This window comes from Brachypodium distachyon, chromosome 2 (assembly GCF_000005505.3).
Source record: "Brachypodium distachyon strain Bd21 chromosome 2, Brachypodium_distachyon_v3.0, whole genome shotgun sequence".
NCBI lineage: Eukaryota > Viridiplantae > Streptophyta > Magnoliopsida > Poales > Poaceae > Brachypodium > Brachypodium distachyon.
Genome location: NC_016132.3, coordinates 41,070,362 through 41,093,251, shown reverse-complemented (window position 1 = coordinate 41,093,251; position 22,890 = coordinate 41,070,362). Strand labels below are relative to the sequence as shown.

At 42.7% G+C, this 22,890-nt stretch overlaps 6 protein-coding genes across 9 annotated transcripts; 3 read left to right on the top strand and 3 right to left on the bottom strand.

Moving 5' to 3' along the window:
* The first annotated feature begins 2,963 nt into the window (after positions 1-2,963).
* LOC100831038 lies at positions 2,964-4,431 on the top strand. Its single transcript, XM_003569155.4, has 2 exons — positions 2,964-3,405; positions 3,736-4,431. The coding sequence occupies exons 1-2, from the start codon at positions 3,007-3,009 to the stop codon at positions 3,892-3,894; spliced, it is 558 nt and encodes a 185-aa protein (XP_003569203.1). The 5' UTR covers positions 2,964-3,006; the 3' UTR covers positions 3,895-4,431.
* A 356-nt stretch (positions 4,432-4,787) lies between these two features.
* LOC100831345 lies at positions 4,788-5,480 on the bottom strand. The gene has a single exon (XM_003569156.4). It carries the CDS (start codon positions 5,421-5,423, stop codon positions 5,064-5,066), a length of 360 nt encoding a protein of 119 aa, XP_003569204.1. The 5' UTR covers positions 5,424-5,480; the 3' UTR covers positions 4,788-5,063.
* Positions 5,481-7,566: 2,086 nt separating this feature from the next.
* On the bottom strand, positions 7,567-8,156 carry LOC106866163. The gene has a single exon (XM_014898914.2). It carries the CDS (start codon positions 8,096-8,098, stop codon positions 7,751-7,753), a length of 348 nt encoding a protein of 115 aa, XP_014754400.1. The 5' UTR covers positions 8,099-8,156; the 3' UTR covers positions 7,567-7,750.
* Positions 8,157-12,013: 3,857 nt separating this feature from the next.
* On the top strand, positions 12,014-15,552 carry LOC100830425. The gene is made up of 3 exons (XM_003569153.4): positions 12,014-12,264; positions 14,732-14,969; positions 15,053-15,552. The coding sequence occupies exons 1-3, from the start codon at positions 12,077-12,079 to the stop codon at positions 15,347-15,349; spliced, it is 723 nt and encodes a 240-aa protein (XP_003569201.1). The 5' UTR covers positions 12,014-12,076; the 3' UTR covers positions 15,350-15,552.
* Positions 15,553-15,717: 165 nt separating this feature from the next.
* Positions 15,718-19,421, top strand: LOC100831643. 4 transcript variants are annotated; one of them, XM_024460033.1, is made up of 5 exons: positions 15,718-16,248; positions 16,362-16,520; positions 16,807-16,893; positions 17,025-17,703; positions 18,155-19,391. In XM_024460033.1, exons 2-5 carry the CDS (start codon positions 16,369-16,371, stop codon positions 18,428-18,430), a joined length of 1,194 nt encoding a protein of 397 aa, XP_024315801.1. In that variant the 5' UTR covers positions 15,718-16,248; positions 16,362-16,368; the 3' UTR covers positions 18,431-19,391. The 4 variants fall into 4 exon arrangements, with proteins under 4 accessions (XP_024315801.1, XP_024315802.1, XP_024315804.1 ...); XM_024460034.1 differs by lacking the exon at positions 15,718-16,248 and having other exon boundaries at positions 16,288-16,520; positions 18,155-19,421; XM_024460036.1 differs by lacking the exon at positions 15,718-16,248 and having other exon boundaries at positions 16,378-16,587; positions 18,155-19,421.
* Positions 19,422-19,953: 532 nt separating this feature from the next.
* LOC100825710 (zinc finger Ran-binding domain-containing protein 2) lies at positions 19,954-21,455 on the bottom strand. Its single transcript, XM_003566727.4, has 3 exons — positions 20,942-21,455; positions 20,369-20,442; positions 19,954-20,237 (listed from the first exon to the last, which is right to left on the bottom strand). Exons 1-3 carry the CDS (start codon positions 21,268-21,270, stop codon positions 20,233-20,235), a joined length of 408 nt encoding a protein of 135 aa, XP_003566775.1. The 5' UTR covers positions 21,271-21,455; the 3' UTR covers positions 19,954-20,232.
* Positions 21,456-22,890: the final 1,435 nt, after the last annotated feature.

The window sequence follows — 22,890 nt, the reverse complement described above, 5'->3', positions numbered from 1 at the left end:
CTCCTAGGCTGTTTGGTCCATGACTCGACGGTGAGAATAGGGCTTGGCCTCCCCGCCCTGACACATACAACGCACACCTAGAACATCGATAATTGGTGGGAGAAAGTCCCGACCCTGTCTTTTGGAGGCATGCCCTGGGAGTGCAATGGGAACCTAATCTACCTCATGTGGAACATCTTGACGGAAAGGAACTGCCATGTCTTTACCGGCAAGAGGCTGACCTATGGGGAGGTGGCAGCTTTGGCCTTGGCCGGCATTCGCACTCTCATGTCGTATTTTCTTTCGCAAGTAGTCCGTATTTTGTTGGGATTATGCTGGTTTTGGCCCCTCTGAAACCTTTTTTCTGTAAATACTGATTCTTTCCTCTAAATTGGAAGGCAGTGCTCCTGCCAGTTCCTCGAAAATAACAATCTCTCATGGCCTATCATTTAGATGTGTTGTTATAGTTGATACGGTACATCCGATGAACAAGTGCAATATGCCTTTTTGGTCCATTTTTGGGACTGGATCATCATCAACATCAAATAGAAAAAAGAAAATACTGTAGTTTGACAATGGTGGTTTCATGCTATAAACGATCAAAAGACACCATGTAGATGTTGGTTCAATACGTGCTACCGAAATGAAAACATCACCAAATAATTGACAGTTCATGCAGGATTGTGCGTCACACCAAAATATTTTTGTTCATATCACATCCCAGTTCCCACATCAACTAGGTACTCACGAAAAAAGTATTCTCTATCCTTTTGCCGCCTAGTTTTCATAGTTTTAAAGGTACATTTGCATGCCTTTTCACATTTTTTTCAAATGAGAAATTGTAGATGTCTTTCATCAAAGTTAAACCAGTGACAAATTAGTTTGAACACTGGTAGTAGCAAGTAATCTTTAATGATCTTTCCTTACGATTAACTACCACGGCGCATTGTTTTGATTCATGCAAACTAGTTGTGGAAGAGCATAGAAACACCCCTTCGTCAGGTAAGCAGGAAATTTGTGTAAACTATCGTGGGTAGTTGAATTGCTCATATTGCATTTGGAGGTTTGGTTGTGTTTTGTTTTTCATCGTTGATTATTATTTGTGCTTTAGTAGTTTGACTTACTATGATTGGTGCCGTTTTGTTAACATGGAGGCTTAATATACTCTAACTGACTAGCAAAAGGTATCAAATGATCAAATCCATGCAGTTGTGCTATCCATGGTTCGAAAAACCAAATTGGGTATGCAGCATATTTATGATATAATATTACTGACATATCAATTTCAGTGACTTTATGGGTGAGCAAAGGTGATCTTTGTAATTCAGAAATTTTGAGAATCTGAGGTGCAGAAAGGGCCTTCAGGACAAGAAAATTAGAAGGTTCGATATAAAGAGAGAATAACAAAAAGCACTAGGAGAGGTTTACATTAAGATTTTACTAACAATGTGTTGTCATGATATCTGGTAGTACTAAATTTATCTTTTCTCCTAGCATCTTCTACAGGCATTTTATGAAAATCCCTTGCAATCAGGACAATGAAGCAATTATGTTCCGTATTGTAGCTAGGAAACAGTTATTGAGGTGGAGGCTATGGAATGATTTAGTGACTAGTGAGAGGACAAAAGAAACTTCAAACTTGTTGGTAGCAGTCTAGCAGAGTTAATTAATTATTTAAGCATCATGATACTTGTTCACATGATCCTTAGGAATATGGAGTTAGCATTTACAAACTATGGCAGGTCTGAAGCAAGTCGGTCACTTGAACGTTGGAAAAACCTTTTCAAGCCAAACTGTGTGTCTGATTACAAGTTCCAAGTATATTGTTTTCTACTTAAATACCCAAGCTTCCAAGAAAAGTGTGACCTATCAATTTGATGGTGTATTCAAATTTTGACACTTGGCAGTTTAAAGTTCCCTTGTTTCAAAGGCACCAATTTGCAGACCATGATAATGAAAACGCAAATCACATTTGAAAGAATGCTATATTGCACTTGACACTCTATTCTTTAGAAACATGCAACACCTGAAGCATTCCCCATGTGAGGCAAGAGGGTTTGCTGTCATATGAAGGAATATATGGCTTAACCTAATAAGGACCCCGTAAAGGGAACATCAGACAATACAGGAAACACTACAGAATTGTGTGAATTACAGGATTGTTGAGATTGCTTCATTATGATTATTTCATATTTCATTAGTTAAGTTTGCCAGATATGAGAACAAGAGATAAGTATGAATTAGAACTTATGATTTCAGTTTACCTACCATGTGCAGCAAACCACAAGAAACAGACATCTTATTTTATTTTCAATATCTGCTTATTTTATTTATACTCCTGTGAGCTACGAGCTACTTGTCCAATAATTTGTTGTGATTGGTCTCTGTTCTACAGTCCTATCATTGAGCTCGAATTGTGAAAGTAGGTTGAACTGTGAAATTGAGTGCTATAGCCAGTGTATATTCAATGGTGTAAACAGAAGTTCCAGTCTTCGTGGGAATGTGAATTGCTCAAGGGTGAGAGAACCATTCATCACTTGAGGCATTTTACAATTCTACACGAAACATGGATTAGTAAATTTGCCATGGAAAACAAAAGATCTGTCAGAAACCTTGCATAAGCAGGCTGTCCTAATGAATGAGCTTCATAGTGAATTGATTGAAGACTTGTAGTTCTTGTCATAAAGAGCCATTGGGATCCTCCAAATCTGGCCTTGATGCATTAACTAATCTATGCACCATATTTTTCCATCATACAGGGCACCATATGGCAGAACAAGGCAGCATGCACATGGTCTGCGCTTTTCTATATGTTTATCTCCTTTCCAAAGTAAAGAAAATTTTGTCCCTTGCCCCCACCCACTCATTGCACAGAATCCAAACTCATCATCCATTAGTTAATCAGTATTGCACTATAGGATTCCGTTTGCCCATGTCATTCCCCACAGTGCTATATAGATGGCTTTAGGACTATAGAGATCCACAGCTAACCACAGCAAGGAAGGATACACGTTCGCTTAGGTAGGAATGGCAGCCCGCCATGGTAGCAGGAGGACAAAGGCAGAGCAGTGGCTATTCGGTGGGAGGTGGAGAGGTACCGTCAAAGAGACGAGCCATTCCGTTGCCTCCGAGGTTAAGCCCCGAAATCCCATCACCATTCAGAAGGATGAGGATATCTGCCTTGAGAAGTCTAGAGTGCATCTTCCTGACCTGGGACAGAGGGAGACCATTGACATTGCGCCCGGGAGGAAATCGATGCCGGAGATGCAGATCAACATGAAAGAAGTAGTTGCGGTGCTGGGGGTGAAGGTGATGGCTGCAGACATGCCGCCGTTCATGCAGTTGCATGCGTTCCGATGTGCTAAGCGATCTCATGATAGCTTGGACAAGTTCAGTTCGAGGCAGCTGGCCCATGATGTGAAGAAGGTGAGCTTCATGCAAATTTTGATCTTTCTCTTGTTTTATATTTTCTAAAGCACCCACTCTGTTCCACCAATGAATCTTTGCTTTTATCTTTCATGTGAGTTTTCTGGAGGCAAATTTATGAACTGCCAAATTAGACAGGTTGTAGCCAGCTGGTAATGTTGAACTCAATGTAGTCATCATGTGCTATATTGGCACTTCGGATCTGCTCAGCATAAACCTAATCTTCTTTTCAGGCCAACTATTGATATGCCATTTTAACTACACTGCTTAATAGAAAGAAAATAAAATACATTGCTTAATTTCTAATGGATCTTTCTTGATATTCAACAGGAGTTTGATAAAGTGTACGGACCTACATGGCACTGCATTGTCGGTACAAGCTACGGCTCCTTCGTGACGCACTCCAGAGGTTGTTTCCTCTACTTTTCTATGGACAAGATCATCGTGATGCTGTTCAAAACCAAGATCAGAAAAGTGTCTCCATCCTGAACTTCTGTAACTAAGATGTGTTGGCTTTGTCTCATACACCATCATCATGAATGGTTAGTCTAGTTGTGCGAGGTCGGAGCTTGGGAACAGGGGAGCCAGCCAACCTGGCAACCTCAATGATTGTTGGTTGCGAGCTACAACTGGAAGATGCTGCAAGGTGAATATGGCACCGCACTGCCTGCTCTTTTGTATTGAATTAACAGTTGAAAAAGGCGATGATTAAGGGACAGCTCTGACAAGTTACAGTGATCACCGTCGAAACCACGTTGTAAGATTCCTGATTAGTACGATGGATTGCCTTAGTGGGGGCCATTTGTCTAAGGCCATGCCTTGTTCAGGACTTGTAGATTAATCAAAATGTTTGTCTTGCCTGCGTTCAACACTGCACATCTGTAAGAAGAAATTTGGTACTGGTTCCATGTGACTGTCACGCACCGTGTGACGATATGCCGAGGTTCATCAGATTGATGTTAGGAAATCTTGTGATGACAGATCTACTCACTCCGATCCTAAATTGAACCTGTCAATTGTATCTAACTCTGTCTGTCGTCTAAGCATTTTCTTGATAACATGCTAATTTTGCGCAATATTTCTTTTGACGTATTAGCACTTTTCTCTACATTCGTGTGGTTTTTCTGTACTGTTTTGTGTTGTGGTTTTGAATTTCTGCTGCAAGAATCCTGTGGAAAGAAGGGGCAAATTAAACACTATCACTAAAAAAGGACTGGGGAATTAAAAACAATTTCACCTAAATAAAAGCAACAGTCAAATTAGAAATCAAACTTAAAGTGCTTCAGACGGCACCACAGGAATTTAGCGTCACTCAAATTCAAAAGCGGAACTTAAAACCACACTCAAATTTAGAAGTTGCATTGAAATGCTTGAGATGTCACAACAGAAATTTTCAAACTTTGAGACGAAATATGCAGTTTGCGCAAAAAAAAAAGAGATGAAATATGTAGTACATTAATTATATTATTTTTAACACAAGAAAGTCTCATTGCCTCATTGTTATTGTTAACGAAGATTCAGACATCACAGAAGTCACTCTAGACATCCATCAACCTTTGCTCCTCTTGCCTGATCTGATCCTCAACTCTTCTTGCCTGAACCCCTGATCTTCTTCTCGCAGAAACACCACGCCACCACTGCATATGTGCGCCGATGAACTAATCCATGTCATAGTAGCGATGATCGAACCGCCCGTCGACGGCATCGGCCTGCACCTCGAGGTAGATCGTCCTGAGCTCGTCGTGCCAGAACTTGCGTCTGCCCTTGCCTGACGCCGACGATCCGCCGCCCCTGCCGCTGAGCTCCTTGCAGATGCTGCCGCCGCAGGAAGGCTTGGAGTGGTTGGTGGGCTTCCGCGGCGCCCTGACGTACCCGCCGTTGGCCACCGTCGACGTCCCCGCCACGGCCGTGTGCGCCGAGACGCGCCGCTGCTTGTGTTCACCCTCCGCCTCCGGGTCGATCAGCAGGTCCAGATTGTAGACTCGCACCCACCCGCGCTGCCGTCCCTCGCGACGCATTGTTGCTTCTTTTTCCTTGTTGGGATTGGATTTGGTTTGTGCGGCGATACGAGGAGCGGCCGGTGCCGTATTTATAGCAATCCTCGCGGTTCCTTGGCGGCCACGACTCCACGAGTTCGTCAGCGCTATTACGGCTGGCTGCTTGGGGTCCAAGTCGGTTTGGTATGAGCAGGAGTGGGGGCTGGGACCTGGGACACGGTGTGTTTACGTTATCATCACGGCATCCACCAGTTACAGATGAACGCGTCTAGGCCTCTGGGCATTAATTTTCTACTGTGCTGGGGGTTTTTTTTTTGGAAGGAGCTATGCTGGAGTACGCGTAGCGCACGCTTCCTTAAAAAATTTCGCCAATCTCAAAATTGTCCCGATAGGTCAATTCAATTTTCAGTACAAAGACATCATGCATTTCAAATAAAATGCTCATCAAATTCATAAAAATTGTATCGATACGTAAAAAAATGTTCAATATGAAACAACATTTTGTTAACAGAGTAAAAGCACCGTACAGGTTACCTCAAAGGCTCAAAGAGAAGAAGCACAATATAGGCCATAAGTCAAGTTAGTCATAAAGGTATATATGTGAAAGAAAAGTTAGTCCTAACATTGTAACAGTATATATAATTGCACCGGTGGCACAACAACTACAACTCACTTTGGTCCAACAACTTGAAAATCCTTAAAATCGGTAGCCAAAACTTATATTGTCTTAGTTTAGTCCAAACCGCTCTTTTAAGGGCCACGTCGGATAAGCATGTGCGTGTTGACGAGGCAACTGATGAGCTCAGGTAGGATCTTTTTTTCCTGTCCAGAAATCTCCTTGCGCAATTTTTCCCCGCAGTGACTGACATTCCCTCCCCCCAAATTCTCGAATACGACACCCAAATCCCTAATTCCCCACTCCGAAATCACTATCTCCGCCGTTCCCAGTGTCGATTCTTGTCATGGTGTGCCGACTGGGGTAGACATACAGTAGTGTATAGAATGGGTGTATGCAAGTGACGACACGTACGACGGGATTCACATGATGCAGTTTTACCCAAGTTCAGGCCCTCAACTCAAGAGAGGTAATACCCTACTCCTGTTTATATGGGATTGCTCATATGAGATGTGTTATAGAGTATGAGTTTTGTCTAAGTGTCATCTCCCCATGCTAGGGATCCATCCTTGCATTATATATTTCGACAAAGGGTAGTTTATACAATAGCCTAGTCAGCAACGTTATCGTCGTGAAGGCATCCTGGTTAATGTCCTTTTACTCTCTGTTCATTGTGTCTTGTAACGGATGAAGGGTTCAGGCGTCGGATAATGCCCGACTTTAATGCTCTTCATGGCCTCTTTTTTTTTATCCAACTCAAGGGGTGCCTAGCTAGTCGAATGGTCTTGTGGGGTGCCATGGCCGGAAAGAAAGTTTGAGCATGGTGCAAGAGCGTGTGGCCTCACATGTCGCTCGTCATGTGCACGTCGTGCAACTACAGGAGGGTTAGGGTATACACCTCTCGAACACCGGATAACTTTCTGAAGGAGTTCTACAAATGTGTGGTATGTACACCGAAATATATTTGGTTTTGCTTTTCTTTTAATTCCTCTTGCTACTCTCTCTTTGAGTTTTTATTCATGTCGATAGAATCATGGCAACGGTTGTGACTTCAGGAAGCGGGAGCTCTCATGACCTGATGATGTTCCTTGAGCTTGAGTTTCTTGTTTAACTCTCTCTCTTTTTTCTCTTCTTTTCCGAGTTTGTTTCTCTGAACCTTGTATTCTCTCGTGGTCGACCCCGGTCGTCCTCCCTTTGATATATAAAGACGATGATGTAATGCATATGTAAATTTTTTTGACAATGCATATTTAAGTTTTGTTGTGAGAACAATAGGATTTCTTTTGACGGCCGGGGAACAATAGGATTTCCATGACTCAGTTTTTTCTCTCTTCTTATTGTCTTCTGCTGCAAGAATCCCGTAGAAAGAGGCAACGCTACTTTACTTAAAATAAAAAATGACCGAGGACTTTTTAAAATTTCAGATAAGAAAAAAAAACAACACTCGAACTGAACTTAGAACACTTAATACGGCACAGCAGAAAATTAGCAACACTCAAATTTAGAAATCGAACTTTAAACGCTTAAGATGGCACGACAGAAACTTTCAAACTTTGAGACCAAATATCACGTGCAGTAATTATATTTTTAACAAGAAACGTCTCGTTAACAGAAGATTCAGACATCACAAAAATCACAGCTTTACAAACTCATCGAATTTTCTCTCGTTCTGTCAGCTGGCCCTCTTCCTCCCATAAACCCGATGCCGACGCTGTATATGTGCGCTGATGAACTAATCCATGTCATCATCGAACTGCCCGTCGATGCCATCGGCCATCTCGAGGTAGATCGTCCTGATTTTGTCGTGCCAGAACTTGCGCCTCCCCTTCCCCGACGCTGACGATCCGCCGCTCTTGCCGCTGAGCGCCTTGCAGATGCTGCCGCCGCAGGAAGGCTTGGAGTGGTTGGTGGGCTTCTGCGGCGCCCTGATGTACCCGCCATTGGCCACCGTCGACGTCCCCGCCACGGTCGTGTGCGCCGAGACGCGCCGCTGCTTGTGTTCCCCTTCCGCCTCCGGGTCGATCAGCAGGTCCAGATTGTATACTCGCACCCACCCGCGCTGCGGTCCCTCGCGACGCATCGTTGCTTGTGTTATCCTTGCTTGGGTTTGTTTTGGTTTGTGCGGCGATACGGGGAGCGGCCGGTGCCGTATTTATACAGTCCTCGCGGTTCCTTGGCGGCCACGAGTTCGTCAGTGCAGCGTCGGCCGCGACTTGGTGTCCAAGTCGGTTCCGTTTGGCCTTGGCTGCCCGAGGGTTATTGCCTTTATTGGTGCGTTCACGTTGTTGTCGAGGCATTAAGCACAACAAAATATCCGGTGAAAACCATCTCTACCGTGCAAACTGTGAAAACTCCATCAAAAAAGGTTCAAAAAATTCTCGAAAAAATTACATATGTTAAAAAAGTGATGTTTTATATATGTGCAAAATTTCAAATCCAAACTCAATGGCATTTGGTAGCAGCGAAAAAAACAAATTCTGTATCAATAGTGATCTTTCGATGTCTGACACTATTCATTATAAATTTCTCTTTTTAATTCCTTCCAAATGATTTTGACTTTGAACTTGAAATTTTGCAGGTTTGTAGAACATCACACTCCCAACATATGGTACTTTTGTAGAATTTTTTTTCGAAACTTTTAAACATGATTTTTATGAAGTTTGCACCGTATGAAGGTTTTCACCGGATACGCCGCCATTAAGCATTTACCAAAGTAGGCCCGTCTGTACTCTCTCTACTGATTTTTTTCACTTTAAATTTCTTTATGGAAAGCGTTTGTGTTTTTTTATAGAGGTAGTCGCAGTGGTTCGACGTGTCTTTTCATTTTAATTTACCTGTGTTATGATTTCAATCGACCCTACCTTCTTCTCCGTCCATAAACAACGGATACAATACAATTCAAGTACAATGCTTTATAAGACTGTTCCTATACTTTTCACATCATTTAGAAAACACAATAAAACGTGTTATACACTTAATAGATTATCTTTTAATGCCTTACCTTACAATTGAGTAAAATTAATTAAATAAATCTAAAGAAAAAGTAAAATCCGGTACAATGAGAAAATGTATTATTTTCTTGTGAAGATATCGTCTCTTTGTTAAGAAAAGGTTCAAGCCTCTTTTTTCACTTCTTTCTCGGAAATTGGCCATAAGAAGCCGTTATTTTCTGGCCTTCGCGGAAACACACTGTCGGATTGCGTCTTTGCCCAGTACGATTACAATTTTGTGGTTATTTGCCACAACAAACTGGTTGGCCTAAAACGGAAAGTTTCACTTTTTCCACAATACCCCATACATGAATTTTAAATCTATGATTTTGTGGAATGTTATTGTTCGACTTGTGGCTAAATGCTGACCAATTTTGCAATCAAATTATGTCCAAATTTGACACTTCGTACTGCCTTTTGGGGCCAAAATTTCAGTTAGAGATTTTTTTTCGTTCAAAACCATCATCCTCCCAAGCAAAAAGCGTCATCTAGAGAAATAAAAAGTCAAACTTTCCGTTTTGGGCTAGACAGTGTGTTATGACAAATGACCACAAAATTGTAATGGTACTGAGCAAAGACACAATCCGTCAGTGTGTTTCGGCAAAAACCAGAAAATAACGGTGTGCCGTGGCTAATTTTCTCTTCTCTTTTTCACATCAACAATCATCTCATGCGCTGGGTAAGAAATTGAAGAGTAACGTCACCCCATGTACGCGCCCTTATTAAAGTCCGTGGATGCTTATTTTATCTTATTTAATGATCTACACTAACCCTACTTTCTGTGATCTATAAATACATTTAGTGTTCCACTCATTACAAAATGCAAAAATCTTGCTTTGTACTGTCGTATAGAAGGAACAACAAAGTTATCTTCTAGATCTAAGTAAAATTAACCCACTACTTGATTTCTCTAAACATTCAAGCATGCCACATCATCACACAAGTAATTTGTTCACACCTATTTAGTGAAAAACTCATACTTTTGCACATGCATGCATGTTACTTCCATCAAGTTATTCCCACTAAGTGAAGAATGTACAATTTTAAAATTTCGGCAACAACGTGTGGGGCATCATCTAGTTGAATAGAAGGAGCAACTATCAATGTTATTTTTTTCAGCTTTCATTTCATGAGACACAACGAGTATAAAGTTGAACTCGTCGAGGGACTCTGGATGGAGATCATATATCGAATTGGGCAAACCTGCTTTGAGACACAAGGAGTTGGTTGTAATTTGTTTGTCTCGATTACAATGTATCTGACATGTCCTAGACCTAAGGTCTTTGTGTGTTCTCAAGACTTGAATCGACTTACTTTAGGTACTAAACATTGCTCCACAACTGAGTAGTTACAAAGCTAGGTTCCATATATGTCATGAAACATGCTGCGAGTCATGGTGATCAAGATGAGATTTGCCCTCCGACTCAAAGAGATATTTCTAGGACTTTTTGAGTGATCAGATTCTGAAAACATGTCCATTCAACTTGGCTTAAGAGTTAACTTGGTTTTGGAATCTATATCATAGGTTCACGATATCATAGGTTCACGTAGAGAGGTCAAACTATCAATGATAAGTAATCGTCTTGAGCTCGACAACATATCGTGAGGCAAAAGTAATATTGGGAGCCTACACTGCTAGGATCCACTACCAACTGTTCACTTTAAGTTCGAGAGCTCGTGGACTGAGTAAGCATACTCGGCGCCAAGCAACGTACTTAGAGCTACAAGTGAGAACATGGAAGGACCAACTCGTGTCCGACTAATCGTGAAGTATATGGTCGCACGTTTAAGGGGAAGGAACCATCACATATTGTGGTTTTTGCACATCAAATCCTAATGGGCTACAACTGTTCGGCCCATCTCAGGAAGTCTACACAAGTGGTGGAGGTCATCCCGAAAAAAGGGCTACGAGAGATACACATGACTTAGCCATTGCCACCTCCACGCCCGAGTCTTGTTAACAGTCTAGCAATCTCTCGCATGACGTGTTTTTCCTGTATGTGTGGATACGTTGGAGACGTTGCACCTGCGACACTCAGATGAACTGTACAAGGGATCCGCGAGGAAAAGCACGCGTCATGACTACACCGCATCGACGTGCTATTCCGAATCTACTTCCGCTACGAGTCTACGTCCAGTGGTAATTATGATGGTTCTTTGTGTTTCCCAAACATGGTCATCCAACCCTTTTTGCCCTTTTTGATTTTGTTTTCTTCAGGGTGGCATGCTGCTTCTCAGATCTCTGTCGTAGATTTTTTCTATCGCTAATAATAAAAGCAGGAAGGTTTCCTTCGTTGTCGTCCGCCGTGCATCAATTTCCGTGCATGTTCTGATTTTCCGTGTCTCCTTACACTCCATCGAACCTTCTTTTTCCTATTCCCACGGCGCTGCCTTCCCGGGCCGCCGCCGCCGACTCAACTGCCCACACCGCACCTCCCTGCGGTGACCGCTCTCGATACGTGTCGGCGTCGGATTAGATTATCGTGCAAGAGACGAGCAAAGGGGCCCAGGGCTGATCGGCGCTATCCACCGTTTCTCGTGCACTGCACCACCGCGTGCTCTGACGCCAGCCACGGCCGGCGGGCGGTGTGAACTGGGTGCCATGTCATTGGCCGCGGCTGCTAGCATCAGCCCCGAGATCATTTTGATGAATGTCCAATTATATTGTTATGTTTTGTGTAAACATGAGTTTTCGTGTGCACATGTTTAAGAGGCCGTGGCAACACACGGGCATTGCACTAGTTTTTCTATAAGATATTTTATAGATCAACAATTTTTTCTGGCTCTCTGATGTAGTTTGGAGATTCAAAGATAACGGCTTGTCTTCGAGATTTGTGGGTAATTTTATTTATTTTTAGAGATGATCTTGCAAAAGTGGATTGATTTAAAATATTCTTCTCGAATTTCTTTTATCGCAACAGTTGGCGACGAGGTGGAGGTTTGGGTTTACTATTAATCTCTTTTAATAATATAATCTTTTTTCTATGCTTATTAGACTGTGAAGACGACGAACTGATCGACAAAAATAACGAGTGCCCGGTGACAGGAGTAGGCAAGCAAAAGGAGCGATGGCGCCATCCGCGAAGAAGGAGAGGGCGGCGGAGGCCAGGGCGAGCTCGTCGAAGCCGATGACGGCGGGAGGGATCGAGGTGCAGCGGCGGAGGGTGGGCGGAGGCGGGTGGACGAGCCGCCGGATTTCCTTCTACGCCTCCCGTGTTTACTTCCTGCTCATCATCCTCCAGATCCCACTCTTCAGGTCAGCCACAATCCTCCCATCTACCCACCAAGAACCACTACTGTGGATCTGTCCCTGAATTCTCCAAATTTATCTTGCAATTCAAAGAAGTGACCCAGAGAGGACTACAACAGCTCTGATTGCTAGCAGCGTTTGCCTTTTAAGGGCTAGATCCATGATTCAGTCGTAACTAGTTCTCTCACCCATGTACGCTATGTTTGCATCTTGGGGGTTCGTACTATATCTGTAATTTAATGTTGGATCAAGAACACGGGACTTTAGCGATGCCGGTGCCTGGCGTGATTGCCATCTGGGTGAACGTCAGGCAGCTGTTGCAGACTAAATTTACTGCTTCGATAATGCAGAGTAACAACTTAGATGGACACAACTATTGTTTATGTGCTGATGTGGTAAATACAGACACTTCATATTTCAGCAAGTACCCTTGAACAAGAAACTGTTAGAACATGCTGGTTTCTGGATGTGTAGCGCTTTAGGCTTATCTCAATTATGACTGAAAGAAGGCGTAGTATGGTTTTCTAATGAGTAATGAAATCACCAAATTTGTGTTTATATTGTTACAAAATCAAGAGAGTTAATAGGGGCAGGGTATGCATGCACGCGTTCTTAGGGTGAGTGTACGTGCGTGTTTGTGAGTGTTTGTGTTTGTACTGAGTTTCTTAAAAAAAATCAGGAGAGTTGATGAGATTCCTCTATTCTAGTCATCTTCACCTCATCTTAATGCTAGCCTTCACTTGTACTTTTGAACCAGGCTACTGATAATTGTGTTCACTAGTTTTCGCAACCCTTGGCTTAGTTTGAACTTTTTTGATTCACCAGTCACATGTTTCTGAACTTCAAAATCTGGAACTATGATTATTTCTTCAGTATTCAGACTTATATGCAGTTACGTGTATGCAACGGACAGTCGACATGGTTTTATTTTAGACAATATCTAGTGCCTGGTTGGTCAAGAGGAAGCATCGCCCCTTAGCCTACCTCGTGTTTGGGTCTTTAGGCATGCCGGATGCGGATTCCTAATTAAGTGCAATATGAAGCTACCGGCAGAATTTGAAATGTTAAATAAACAAAGGAAAAGTTTCACAAATATCAAAACAAAGAAATGTAATTGCACAAATGGTATATTGAGAACAAGGAGAATCATGTGATGCCATTGAAGTGTGAAGTACTCCCTCTGTCTCATATTAAGTGACTTTCTATTACATGTATCTAGACGTTTTTTAGGTATAGATACATTCATATTTGGGCGGATTTGAGTCACTTAATATGGGACGGAGGGAGTAGTCCATATCTTCCTCGAGTTTGTCAGTTGGTATTAACATTATTAAAGCCTCCTGGTTTGACCGGATAAAACAGCAAATTACCGCTACACAGGAATCTACATTTGCGATGTTTGCAAAGCGGTAGTTCACAAGGAAGGCAACATCTTACCACATTACCACAACTCATTCACTGAAACAAGTAAACATGGCAATGTGAGTACATAGGTACTTTGATATTCTGCCCGGTCAAACTAGTTAACTTAATGATGTTCAATGAGGCAAACTAATCCAGTTTACCACATTCTCTATGGCAGAATATGAGTTTCCTTCTTCTCAATGACATTTTTACAGTTATGTGACACGTTGAGTCATTTGTACAGTTGTGATACATTATGGCATTTGTGCTTTTTCCCCAAACTACATCATGGAACCCCACAAAGCCTCAACTGAATTTAAATGATGAAACATATGCTAAGCAATATCTCTTTTGTGCTGCACGCGTGCAATGCACTTTGGTTTTGCATACCAAATTATCATAAGTAATTAAATTTTTCTTACCACGGCGTAGCATGCCGAGTGCAGTTTAAAGTTTCAACTTTGAAAGGTACTTAAAGAAACAAAACATAAGCTTTCTGTGAATGGTGGCTTTCATCTTTTTCCTTTCCTTTTGATTTATCATATGTCACATTTTCTCATTGTGTTATTAATTTGTGCATATATAATGTGTTTGGTCCTTTTTATGCAAAGGTAATTTCAAGAGCAATTAAAAATGATTGCATAGCATATGTTGCTCTTAAAGGTAGATAAATGTTCTAGATTGTTTCAATTTATGCCCTGATAGCGCTTATGCAACTCACTGCCATCTATAGATGGTTGCTGTGGCTTAGTTTTGAGTTCATCGCCCGTGGAGGGAATAGTCTCCTATTTTTACATATATATGTCATAGTTCCACTAAGAGTTAAGTCATTTGATTTCACTTTTAACTATAAAACTGTCAGCTGCCTAGTACCTTTCATTTGAGTGCACTCTTTCTCCTGAGCATGGATGCTAGGTAGGTACCTGTGTTTGCTTGCTTCCATAACGATGCTCACTTATTTTGTCTAGTCACATCTTATCTGTGTGCTTTAGGTTGACTTGAAGTAATTTCGTGAGCGGTAACATAAACTGCTAGGCAGCCTTTTCTTACCCTTTTTGTGCCATTTCAGGGTCCCTTGTAGAGCAGGCACATGCACTACACCAATTCAGATTACATCTTCGCAATTGGTCTCCAATGATATATTCCCACCATCTGTGGTGAAGGCCATGCTCTTCCCTGGAGCTATAGTCAGCAACCTCACTGCAAGCATGAGCATGACATTCCCAAGGTGGAGTGACCTGTTCGACATATACAATCTGACAGAAGCCAAGAATAGTTCAGCAGCAATTGATCTACAGCGTCTAGAGGTGCTTTTCGATAACTCTTTTTGAGAAAAAAGATGTTTGTGACAACCCTTTGTGAGTTCATTATACTCTTTCCTCTGAATCAGATACTTGCCGGAAGCTACTTCTGTGTTGCTGGGGCACTTGTTGGCATCATTAATCCTGGGAGGATGATCTTGTTTGGTACCCTTTTGGTTATCTGGGGTCTAGTGAAAGAAGCGCTCTTTCGGAAGCCCGCGAACAGTGATCCGACAGAATCAGTCTATGTCTACCCTACCATTTTGATTGCACTGATTTGTTCATTCATGTCAATCACTTACAATATAAAGAAGAAAGCGAGAACTAGCCAGCCTGTTTCTATCTCTAAGCCACTGCAAAGTTCTGCTAAGTCAAAACTAAAGTAGACACTTTATAGTCAGTTTGTCACGACCCTTTATCCTTGTAGTTCATTTCCATCATCTGATTGCTGAACTGCTGATGACAGATGGAGGGATAGCCTGATTGTGGTTCTCATGTATCACTTTTAATACTGTAACCTTTACTTTTTCTCATTTGTACTGAAGATCCAAACTATCTATAAATTTTTATGCAAGCACCTTTGTGTTTATTTCTGCAGTAAGTTATGCTATTCATGTCTCTTTTACATTGTTACGACTACTGGCATTGTGCCACCCTTTGACAGAATGTTACTTTGTATGCTGCAAATTGCAGCAAAGCATTTCCCCCATCTATTATTCTTGCAATATCTGAAGTGCTTGGACATATTTCATGATATCCGTGCAGAATAACATGTTGATTTTCTTTGTGAATGTAAGTCTGGTTAAATCGTCAGATAATTCTCTTCGACAAGACCAGCTCCTGAACATGCATTAGTTTAGCTCTTTGAATTGTCCAACTACTTTGTTTGACCCATTTTCTCACAATAATTTTAAGTTAATACACCATATTACCCTGACGTGTGTGTTTGGAAAGGAGACATGTTTATGTGAATTGATATGCTCTAGCTGATCATCTTACAAAGTCCAGTGTGGAAAGGGGACATATGTAATGGTTAAGTCTACTCTATTATTACCCTAAAAAAATGTGATTTGTGCTGTCAAAAAAAAGTTTGCTCTATTATGAGGTGGTCCACCATTAGCTGCAGTACTGCAGTCGTACCATTTTTATATTTGTATGTATTGTGTAACAACGGCAGAATCAAGACTGCATGTGCAAGCGACAGTTCCTCTGTGTCTGTCTGTTGCTATCTGGTTGATGATGGGAGCAGTGGAAATGAGATGAGCTGAGCCCCACCGAGACCCATGTGAGTTTTGTCCCTTAGGAGTAGGACTGCGTCTGTTTGTTGCTCTTACCACTCTTGATTGCCTTTTCTTGTGAAAACCATAGGTAACTCGTTTTATCTTCCCTTTTTAACAGCTGAAGCATGAAGCTGATTAATGTTTCAGAAGCAGCCAACAATGACAGGGAGTTGGTGGATTGGATGTATGTTAAAGGCTGGAGAGATAATCTAATTTGTTTGAGTTATGAGGCAGTTTCCCAACTCATCAGTCATAGTCTTCCAGTGTTTCTCTCTTGGTTAGATCTCACTCCTCACAAAAGATAAAACAAGGCATCAACCTCTCATTCAACTTCAATAATTGAGGTTCCTCTCTGTCCATGTTCCTACCTCCTACTGTCATAATGATAGGTAATACTAGCCTCTACAGGTTAGACATGTGTGTTTGATGTGGCTGTTGTTTACTGTTAAGTAGTAGCTTAGTATCTAAGACCAAACCTTTCACCAATAAACTAAATGTGCCTGTGTCTATATCGACCAGAAAGAAGAGGCACATATCTTATAATTTCAGCTCTGGCTTTGCAGCTTCATTCTTCCCCAGCCTTCCTACACACAGTTTGGTGTTCAGACCTCACAGACTTTGGCTGCTATGGTTCAGATTTGTTTACCGAGGTGAGTTGCTACTTGCTAGCTACCTGCTCCTGCTATTTCTTGAAATTCAGCTTGTCATTTACTTGTGTTGTCTTTAATGTGTATATCTAAACTGCCACATGTGAAATGATGACTCAAACCTGTTTCAACAGGAGTATAACCATATCTCGATGCGCCTTATGTTGCCCATTGCATCATGTGGATGGCGCAAGTAGAAGATGGCCTACTTGTAGATCACAGTATTTAGGCTCTACTTATAGTGCAAGGTCGTCTCCAAACATTTTGAAAACTGGCAGGGTCGTCGATCCCTCTGACTCCAAGTATTTGGATGGGAGTTCCTCTGCTTCGAGAAGTGGACCATATAATGCAACCAGTCATCTATCAGGCACAATTGGAGTAATGGGAACATCTGCCGCTTCCTCTCTCAGATTTTTAGAGAAGCTTGTGTATTGGAGTACCCGAGATGGAGAAGAGACACCTCCCTTCATCATCTCCAACGATCCATTGGTCAAGAAAGAGTTGTTTTGTGAAAATTCCCAACTTTCTTCTGATTGTAACCCTGCTCTTGGGAAATTAAGGCATAAGAGAATTGTCTTGGAGCAATCTGGAGCAAGCTGCATCGTAATGCCATGCCAGTTGTTACATGCCTGGCATGACGAAGTTTCACAGGGTTGCTCAGTTCCTTTCCTTGATGTTGGAGCTTGCGTTTTGAAGGAACTCAAAGCTGCAAGCTTTAAACCTGTCGAGTATGGCAGTAATGTTCGTGTAGGAATTCTAGCTACAGACAATATCATGACGACTAATTGTTATCTAGATAAGCTGGAGAGCCAGGTAAGCCAACTGTTTTTCTTTCTGCATTGATCTTTGACTGTTTATTGAGATATTCATGCGGTTTTCCTCTTTAAATACATAATGAGCTATATTAAAGATCACCCTCGTAAGAATGTTATGTTTTCTACTTTGTTGTTCTGCTTATTCGTTTTCGTCTAATCGAGGCCTTTCTTTCGAAAGTCTTGGATTGGATGGCAAGCTCAGCTCCCATATCAGTAGTGGACAGCAGCCTTTCCCCAGCCACTTAACATTGGGTTCCTTAGTCTGAAAACTCAGTTACAAAAGGATTGAAAGCTGCAGGTCATGTAGCCTGTTGTAGCTTGTCCATTGCCAATTTGCTATGCTAGTGAGATAGATGCCTTCATTGTAGTTGACATTTTCCATGGTACTATTCTTCGTCCAATCGACAGTTATGAGTTAAATTGTTCTGTTCTTTAAATGTTCTCATCAGGGTTTTGAGGTAGTCTGTCCCGACAAAGCTTCAATGGAACACGTGGTGTTACCAGCTGTCAGTGCCTTTAGGAAGGGGGACATGGAAGGTGCGAGAAATCTGTTGCAAATAGCACTCCAGCTTCTACTTGTGAGGGCTGCAAATGTAATAATCCTTGCATCTGATGACTTTGTTGATATCCTGCCTGATGATGACCCACTGCTCAAGAAATGTATCGACCCTATGGATGCTTTGGTCAGGGAGACCATTGTGTGCGCAAGAACAGTGAGATCATGAGATGCCTTCAGACTATTTTGTTCTGGTTCCTTGTATAGTTGCCCTTTCTGTGCCGATGAGCACGGATGCAAATTTTTAAGGTCAGGAGTAAAATTCATTATGTCAGTATCACACAGTAATTCAGTGAGATCTGGTTATACTTAAGCTCTGCTGCTCAGTCAATAAAGATGCTGGCTTTGTTTGTGAATTCAGATTTTTCAGTTTTTCTTATTTTCTCTGGCGTGGCTCATCCAAGAAATTAAAGTTCATAGAAGAATCTAGAAATCAGAATAGCTGGTGTGATGTTTCGCTGGATCAGATTGCAGATAGAGCAAATGAAGACATCGAATCTGAACAGCACACAAGCTGCAGCTTTCTGGTTTTTCCAGATAATTATCAGCTGCCTGGACATATGTATTCAGAAGCGAATATCCTGCATCCATTGCAAAGCGTTCATCCATTTGAGAACACCTGTAATTCACTTTTCCATTACCATTTCCATCCCAGAGGTTGTAACATGCATAATCAATCGTCATCAGTGATGAGTATGATCGGGAGTTGCAACAGTGAATGATGCTCAGATTTGACCCAGGAAAGCTGTTGTGGGACCTGGTGACTGGTATTCTAAAGAATCTGGTTATTGGTGTGGAGGGCATGAATGTTCTGTGCAGATGTGGTATTTCAGAAAGGTGCCCATGATGAGTGAGCAAATGATTCAGGCTGTCTGCAGACCCTTGCACCAAACAAGTGGCCTGAATGCCCTTTCCCATGCAGAAACCAGAGACAAAAAGAAGCAAAGGAAACACCAATCGGTTGCCTGTGCATGCTAAGCAGGAAAGAATACTATGATATATATGTACATTCTGATGCTTCCTGATCACATTTCATTTTCTCCTCTTCACAAAAGAATATGTGCTCTCTCTCTCTCTCTCTCTCTCTCTGTTCATCTTTTGGATCAAATTTAGATCAATGGTCTGAGTCAGCTGCAGGCAGAGACTTGCAAATTGAGATCGACAGCCGAGTTCTAAAATGCCACCTGATTTTTTACTGGCGTGTGGCCGGCTCATGGTCCCACATGCCATCCTCACACGATATGCATATATTTTTTTTGGTTCTTTCTATGTTATGGCGGTTATGTTTCCACAGGGTAGTGATGGATGCCCAAAGTGGTAATAATTCTGTGCATCCGGGCGGCTTTTGCGAGTAAAGCATGACATGATTGCTCCCGGCCTGAACGGAATCTCTATCTGGGCGCGGGCAATTAAAGGTTTTCCGATGGGACATTCGCTTGTGGCTCTGTCGCCTCCGTGCTCCCGCAGTAATACAAGGACCGAATACAGCTTTGCATATGGCATGGCAGCAAGCAAGGCATCTATCTATTTTGTGGAATACATATCGACCGGCGACCGGCGACGACCGGAATGGAATTGAGGCAAACAATCTAATGATTAGGAATCATCCGTCGTATGCATTATGCTCCATCGATCGGGCCGGGATGCAAACTAAAGCAAAGCAGGAGTTTAACTGAAAAGAGAGAGGAGAGCTAATTAAAGTTGGTTTCTTACTCGGAACTGTTCTTTTTACTGAAAAAGGGAAATCGAATCATTCATCAGCCAAACATGTAGACACGTTTCTGCAACTTATCTCTCCCACTCTCTCTTTTTTGAGCGGCGGTTACCGCTTTTCCACATGACTAACCCTCAAGTTGTTGAGGGTTTTTCTTTAGGAGAAAAACAGAAAAAAAAAAGAAGGAAAAATCCTCAGGGCTCGTGATTAATTGTTGGCTGATCAATCCAATTCTTTTGTTTTCGTTTTCTGTCAGGTCAACCTGTAAAGGAAAAAGATAAATTATTTGGATTAGATGAGACCATGGCACAGTAGATCAGTTTGTCACTGTCAAATGTAAATTGATGTGCCAAGTATGTGGTTTTGAATTGACTGGAGGAGCTTATATATTACCGTAGTATGATTTGGGCGCATTGCACCGGAAGCACTCGGTCCTGTTGGCGTAGTTTTGCACGTTGCAATCCAGTCTGCAGCACCAAAACAAACATGCAGCAAAGTTAGCACCTTTTCTAGCTTATACGTTGGTAATTAATCAGTGTCCAACAGATGCATATATGCTCTAGGTTTGTGTATATCTAACACTTCAGACGTTTACATATATAGCGTGCACTGTACTGTGAAGGAATGCTGAGCTGACACGTCAAGGAATTCCATTTTGTCAGCTCAGGGTTCGATCTGCTGTGAATGGGAACAATCATCACAACGGCTCGGGATTTTCAATCAGTTGGGGATCCAAAATCCAAATACAATGTTTGTTCAATTAGCATTTGTGAAAACTACAAAGTAGAAGGTTGCTTCTGCATTAGTTCTCACGTGTAAGTGTTAACTAATCATTAGTTAATTCCAGTAAGCGGACGGCTGCTGCATGCATCATGCATGCATGTATTCAGTTCAGTCAGCTGCACTCATTCCTGAGAATTAAAGCTGATGAAAGAAGAATCAATCATGCTAGGATCAGGGACGGACCTTGGGCAAATCCAGTCGCCGGACCTCCATCCGGTCTGGCCGGCGGCGTTGAACCCCCAGTTCTGGGCGACGGCGGCGGAGTCGGTCTTGGCGTTGCCGCACTTGAAGCAGGAGGGGCGGCTGGCGTAGTTGTTGACGCCGCAGCAGGCGCAGTACCAGTCGCCCGGCTTCACCTCCCAGCTGCCGCCCATGGCCGCGTAGTCCGGCCGTTCCGAGCCCAGCTTCGCCTCGCCGCACCGCTGGCACGCGTCCCGCTTGCAGAAGTTGAGGTACTGGCACGACCTGCAGCTCCAGTCCCCAGGCTTCCTGCTCATCATCACTTTCTCCATATTTCTCAAGAGAAACGGCCTTAACTTGCAGTTAGTCTAGCTTGCTAGCACTCTAATCGGTATTGCAGCTGGTGAAGGTGAGTGATCGAGCTCAGCTTAGCTTGGCTTGGCTTGGCTTGTGTTGTGTGTGACTGTGGTGGATGAAGGCCGGCTGGCTGTGTTTGGAGATGGGAAGTGGCGCGGGCTTTTATATAGGGTTTGGTGGTGCACAGTACGTACGTGGCACTGCCAACGAGGATAGATGAGTAGTAGTGCAACTCTTGCTGCCCTGCTAAGCTTAATGAAGCTGGTAGTTGGGCCCAACCAAAGTACTAATAAAGCCGGATGGAGAGGATGGTTTTTAATTTGCTGCTGCATGGTGCACGCTGTCTCTAGCTGCCTGGCTCATCATACATCGCCCTTTTTGAGTTCTCTCATCCACTGGGGAATCTCCAGGATTGATGGGGGTCCGCGCGTGTATTCTCTCAGCAAGAGAGAGATCACTGTAGTGTGTGAGCAGGGAGTTCCTGCCTCCTCCGGTCTCCAGCTTCATCAGGTAATCCATCCTTTGCATGTGCTCATTCATTTGAGATTTATCAGATGCGCATGCACGTGTGGTGGTGGAAATATGCTCGATCGCCTCTTCCATTGGTTTCATTGTGTTAATATTTGTCTACTTTCTGATTTTATCATACTGTGGGAGGCCAATCAATGATGCCTTCATTAGTTTTACTGTAGGCAGTCTGTTAACAGATGTTTTTAAACCTCTTAAAAATTAAAAACAGACTTTAAAAAGAAAAGAAAATCTCAGACATGTGTTTATGCCTTTGGATTAGCCATGTCACTTCATATAGAGGGAATTGCATTGGCAGTCCATAAACTTGGCACGTGCAAACAGTTTAGTTCTTCAATTCGCAAATCATGATTTCAGCCCCCTAAACTTGTCAGTCTTGTTCACTTTCAGTCCAAACCATGATTTAAACCGGTAAATAGCCACATAGAGGTTGATGTGGCCACTATAGGATACTTTGGGGAGGGGTTTTAGCAAGTTTGGTGTTTGGTATTTATTTAGTTTATTTTTAAAAATCCCCTAGAGCTTCCCTACTCATTTCCTATATGGTCCTCATCATGAACAGATGGCCATTTTCGCGCATGACGCCATTCTTGAACCATCGGAAGAACATGGCCGCAACAGGAGTAGGAGCCTACTACTCAGGCTCCTCGTTGGAGACGTGAGAGTAACAACCTGAGTTCCAACCACGACATAGCCTCCGCCACATGGCTGGTAAGAAAGGGCGACCGCGATCGATGTGGTGGTACGCACGGCATGGCAAGGGCGTAGGTGGGCCAGGGAGTGAGAAAATAACGGAGGTGAGACTGGATCCTAGTATGGTGCCGAACCGTAGCAACGGTGATGGTCCGCTCCGCCTGCTGCAATAGCCAGACATTCTTGCCATTGCACTTGTGGCCGAATTCCCGCGTGAGCTTGAAGGTCCGCATGGCACCGAGTGTCGACATCCAGGTCTACCGCCCCTTGCTATCATCCATCGTGGTGTGTCGGTCCTTGTTCAAGCTTCGCTTTGGTCCCCTACCACCACAAACCACGATTTAGACGGAAAGTGAGCAGGCTTGCCAAGTTTA

Coding starts and splice junctions, on each gene's coding strand:
- LOC100831038 (XM_003569155.4), top strand. CDS start 3,007: ATGGCAGCCCGCCATGGTAGCAGGAGGACAAAGGCAGAGCAGTGGCTA. Junction 3,406..3,735: donor TGGCCCATGATGTGAAGAAG/GTGAGCTTCATG, acceptor GATATTCAACAG/GAGTTTGATAAAGTGTACGG.
- LOC100831345 (XM_003569156.4), bottom strand. CDS start 5,423: ATGCGTCGCGAGGGACGGCAGCGCGGGTGGGTGCGAGTCTACAATCTG.
- LOC106866163 (XM_014898914.2), bottom strand. CDS start 8,098: ATGCGTCGCGAGGGACCGCAGCGCGGGTGGGTGCGAGTATACAATCTG.
- LOC100830425 (XM_003569153.4), top strand. CDS start 12,077: ATGGCGCCATCCGCGAAGAAGGAGAGGGCGGCGGAGGCCAGGGCGAGC. Junction 12,265..14,731: donor CTCCAGATCCCACTCTTCAG/GTCAGCCACAAT, acceptor GTGCCATTTCAG/GGTCCCTTGTAGAGCAGGCA. Junction 14,970..15,052: donor TTGATCTACAGCGTCTAGAG/GTGCTTTTCGAT, acceptor CCTCTGAATCAG/ATACTTGCCGGAAGCTACTT.
- LOC100831643 (XM_024460034.1), top strand. CDS start 16,369: ATGAAGCTGATTAATGTTTCAGAAGCAGCCAACAATGACAGGGAGTTG. Junction 16,521..16,806: donor CTTCCAGTGTTTCTCTCTTG/GTTAGATCTCAC, acceptor CTGGCTTTGCAG/CTTCATTCTTCCCCAGCCTT. Junction 17,704..18,154: donor TAGATAAGCTGGAGAGCCAG/GTAAGCCAACTG, acceptor TGTTCTCATCAG/GGTTTTGAGGTAGTCTGTCC.
- LOC100825710 (XM_003566727.4), bottom strand. CDS start 21,270: ATGGAGAAAGTGATGATGAGCAGGAAGCCTGGGGACTGGAGCTGCAGG. Junction 20,443..20,941: donor GGCGACTGGATTTGCCCAAG/GTCCGTCCCTGA, acceptor TTGGTGCTGCAG/ACTGGATTGCAACGTGCAAA.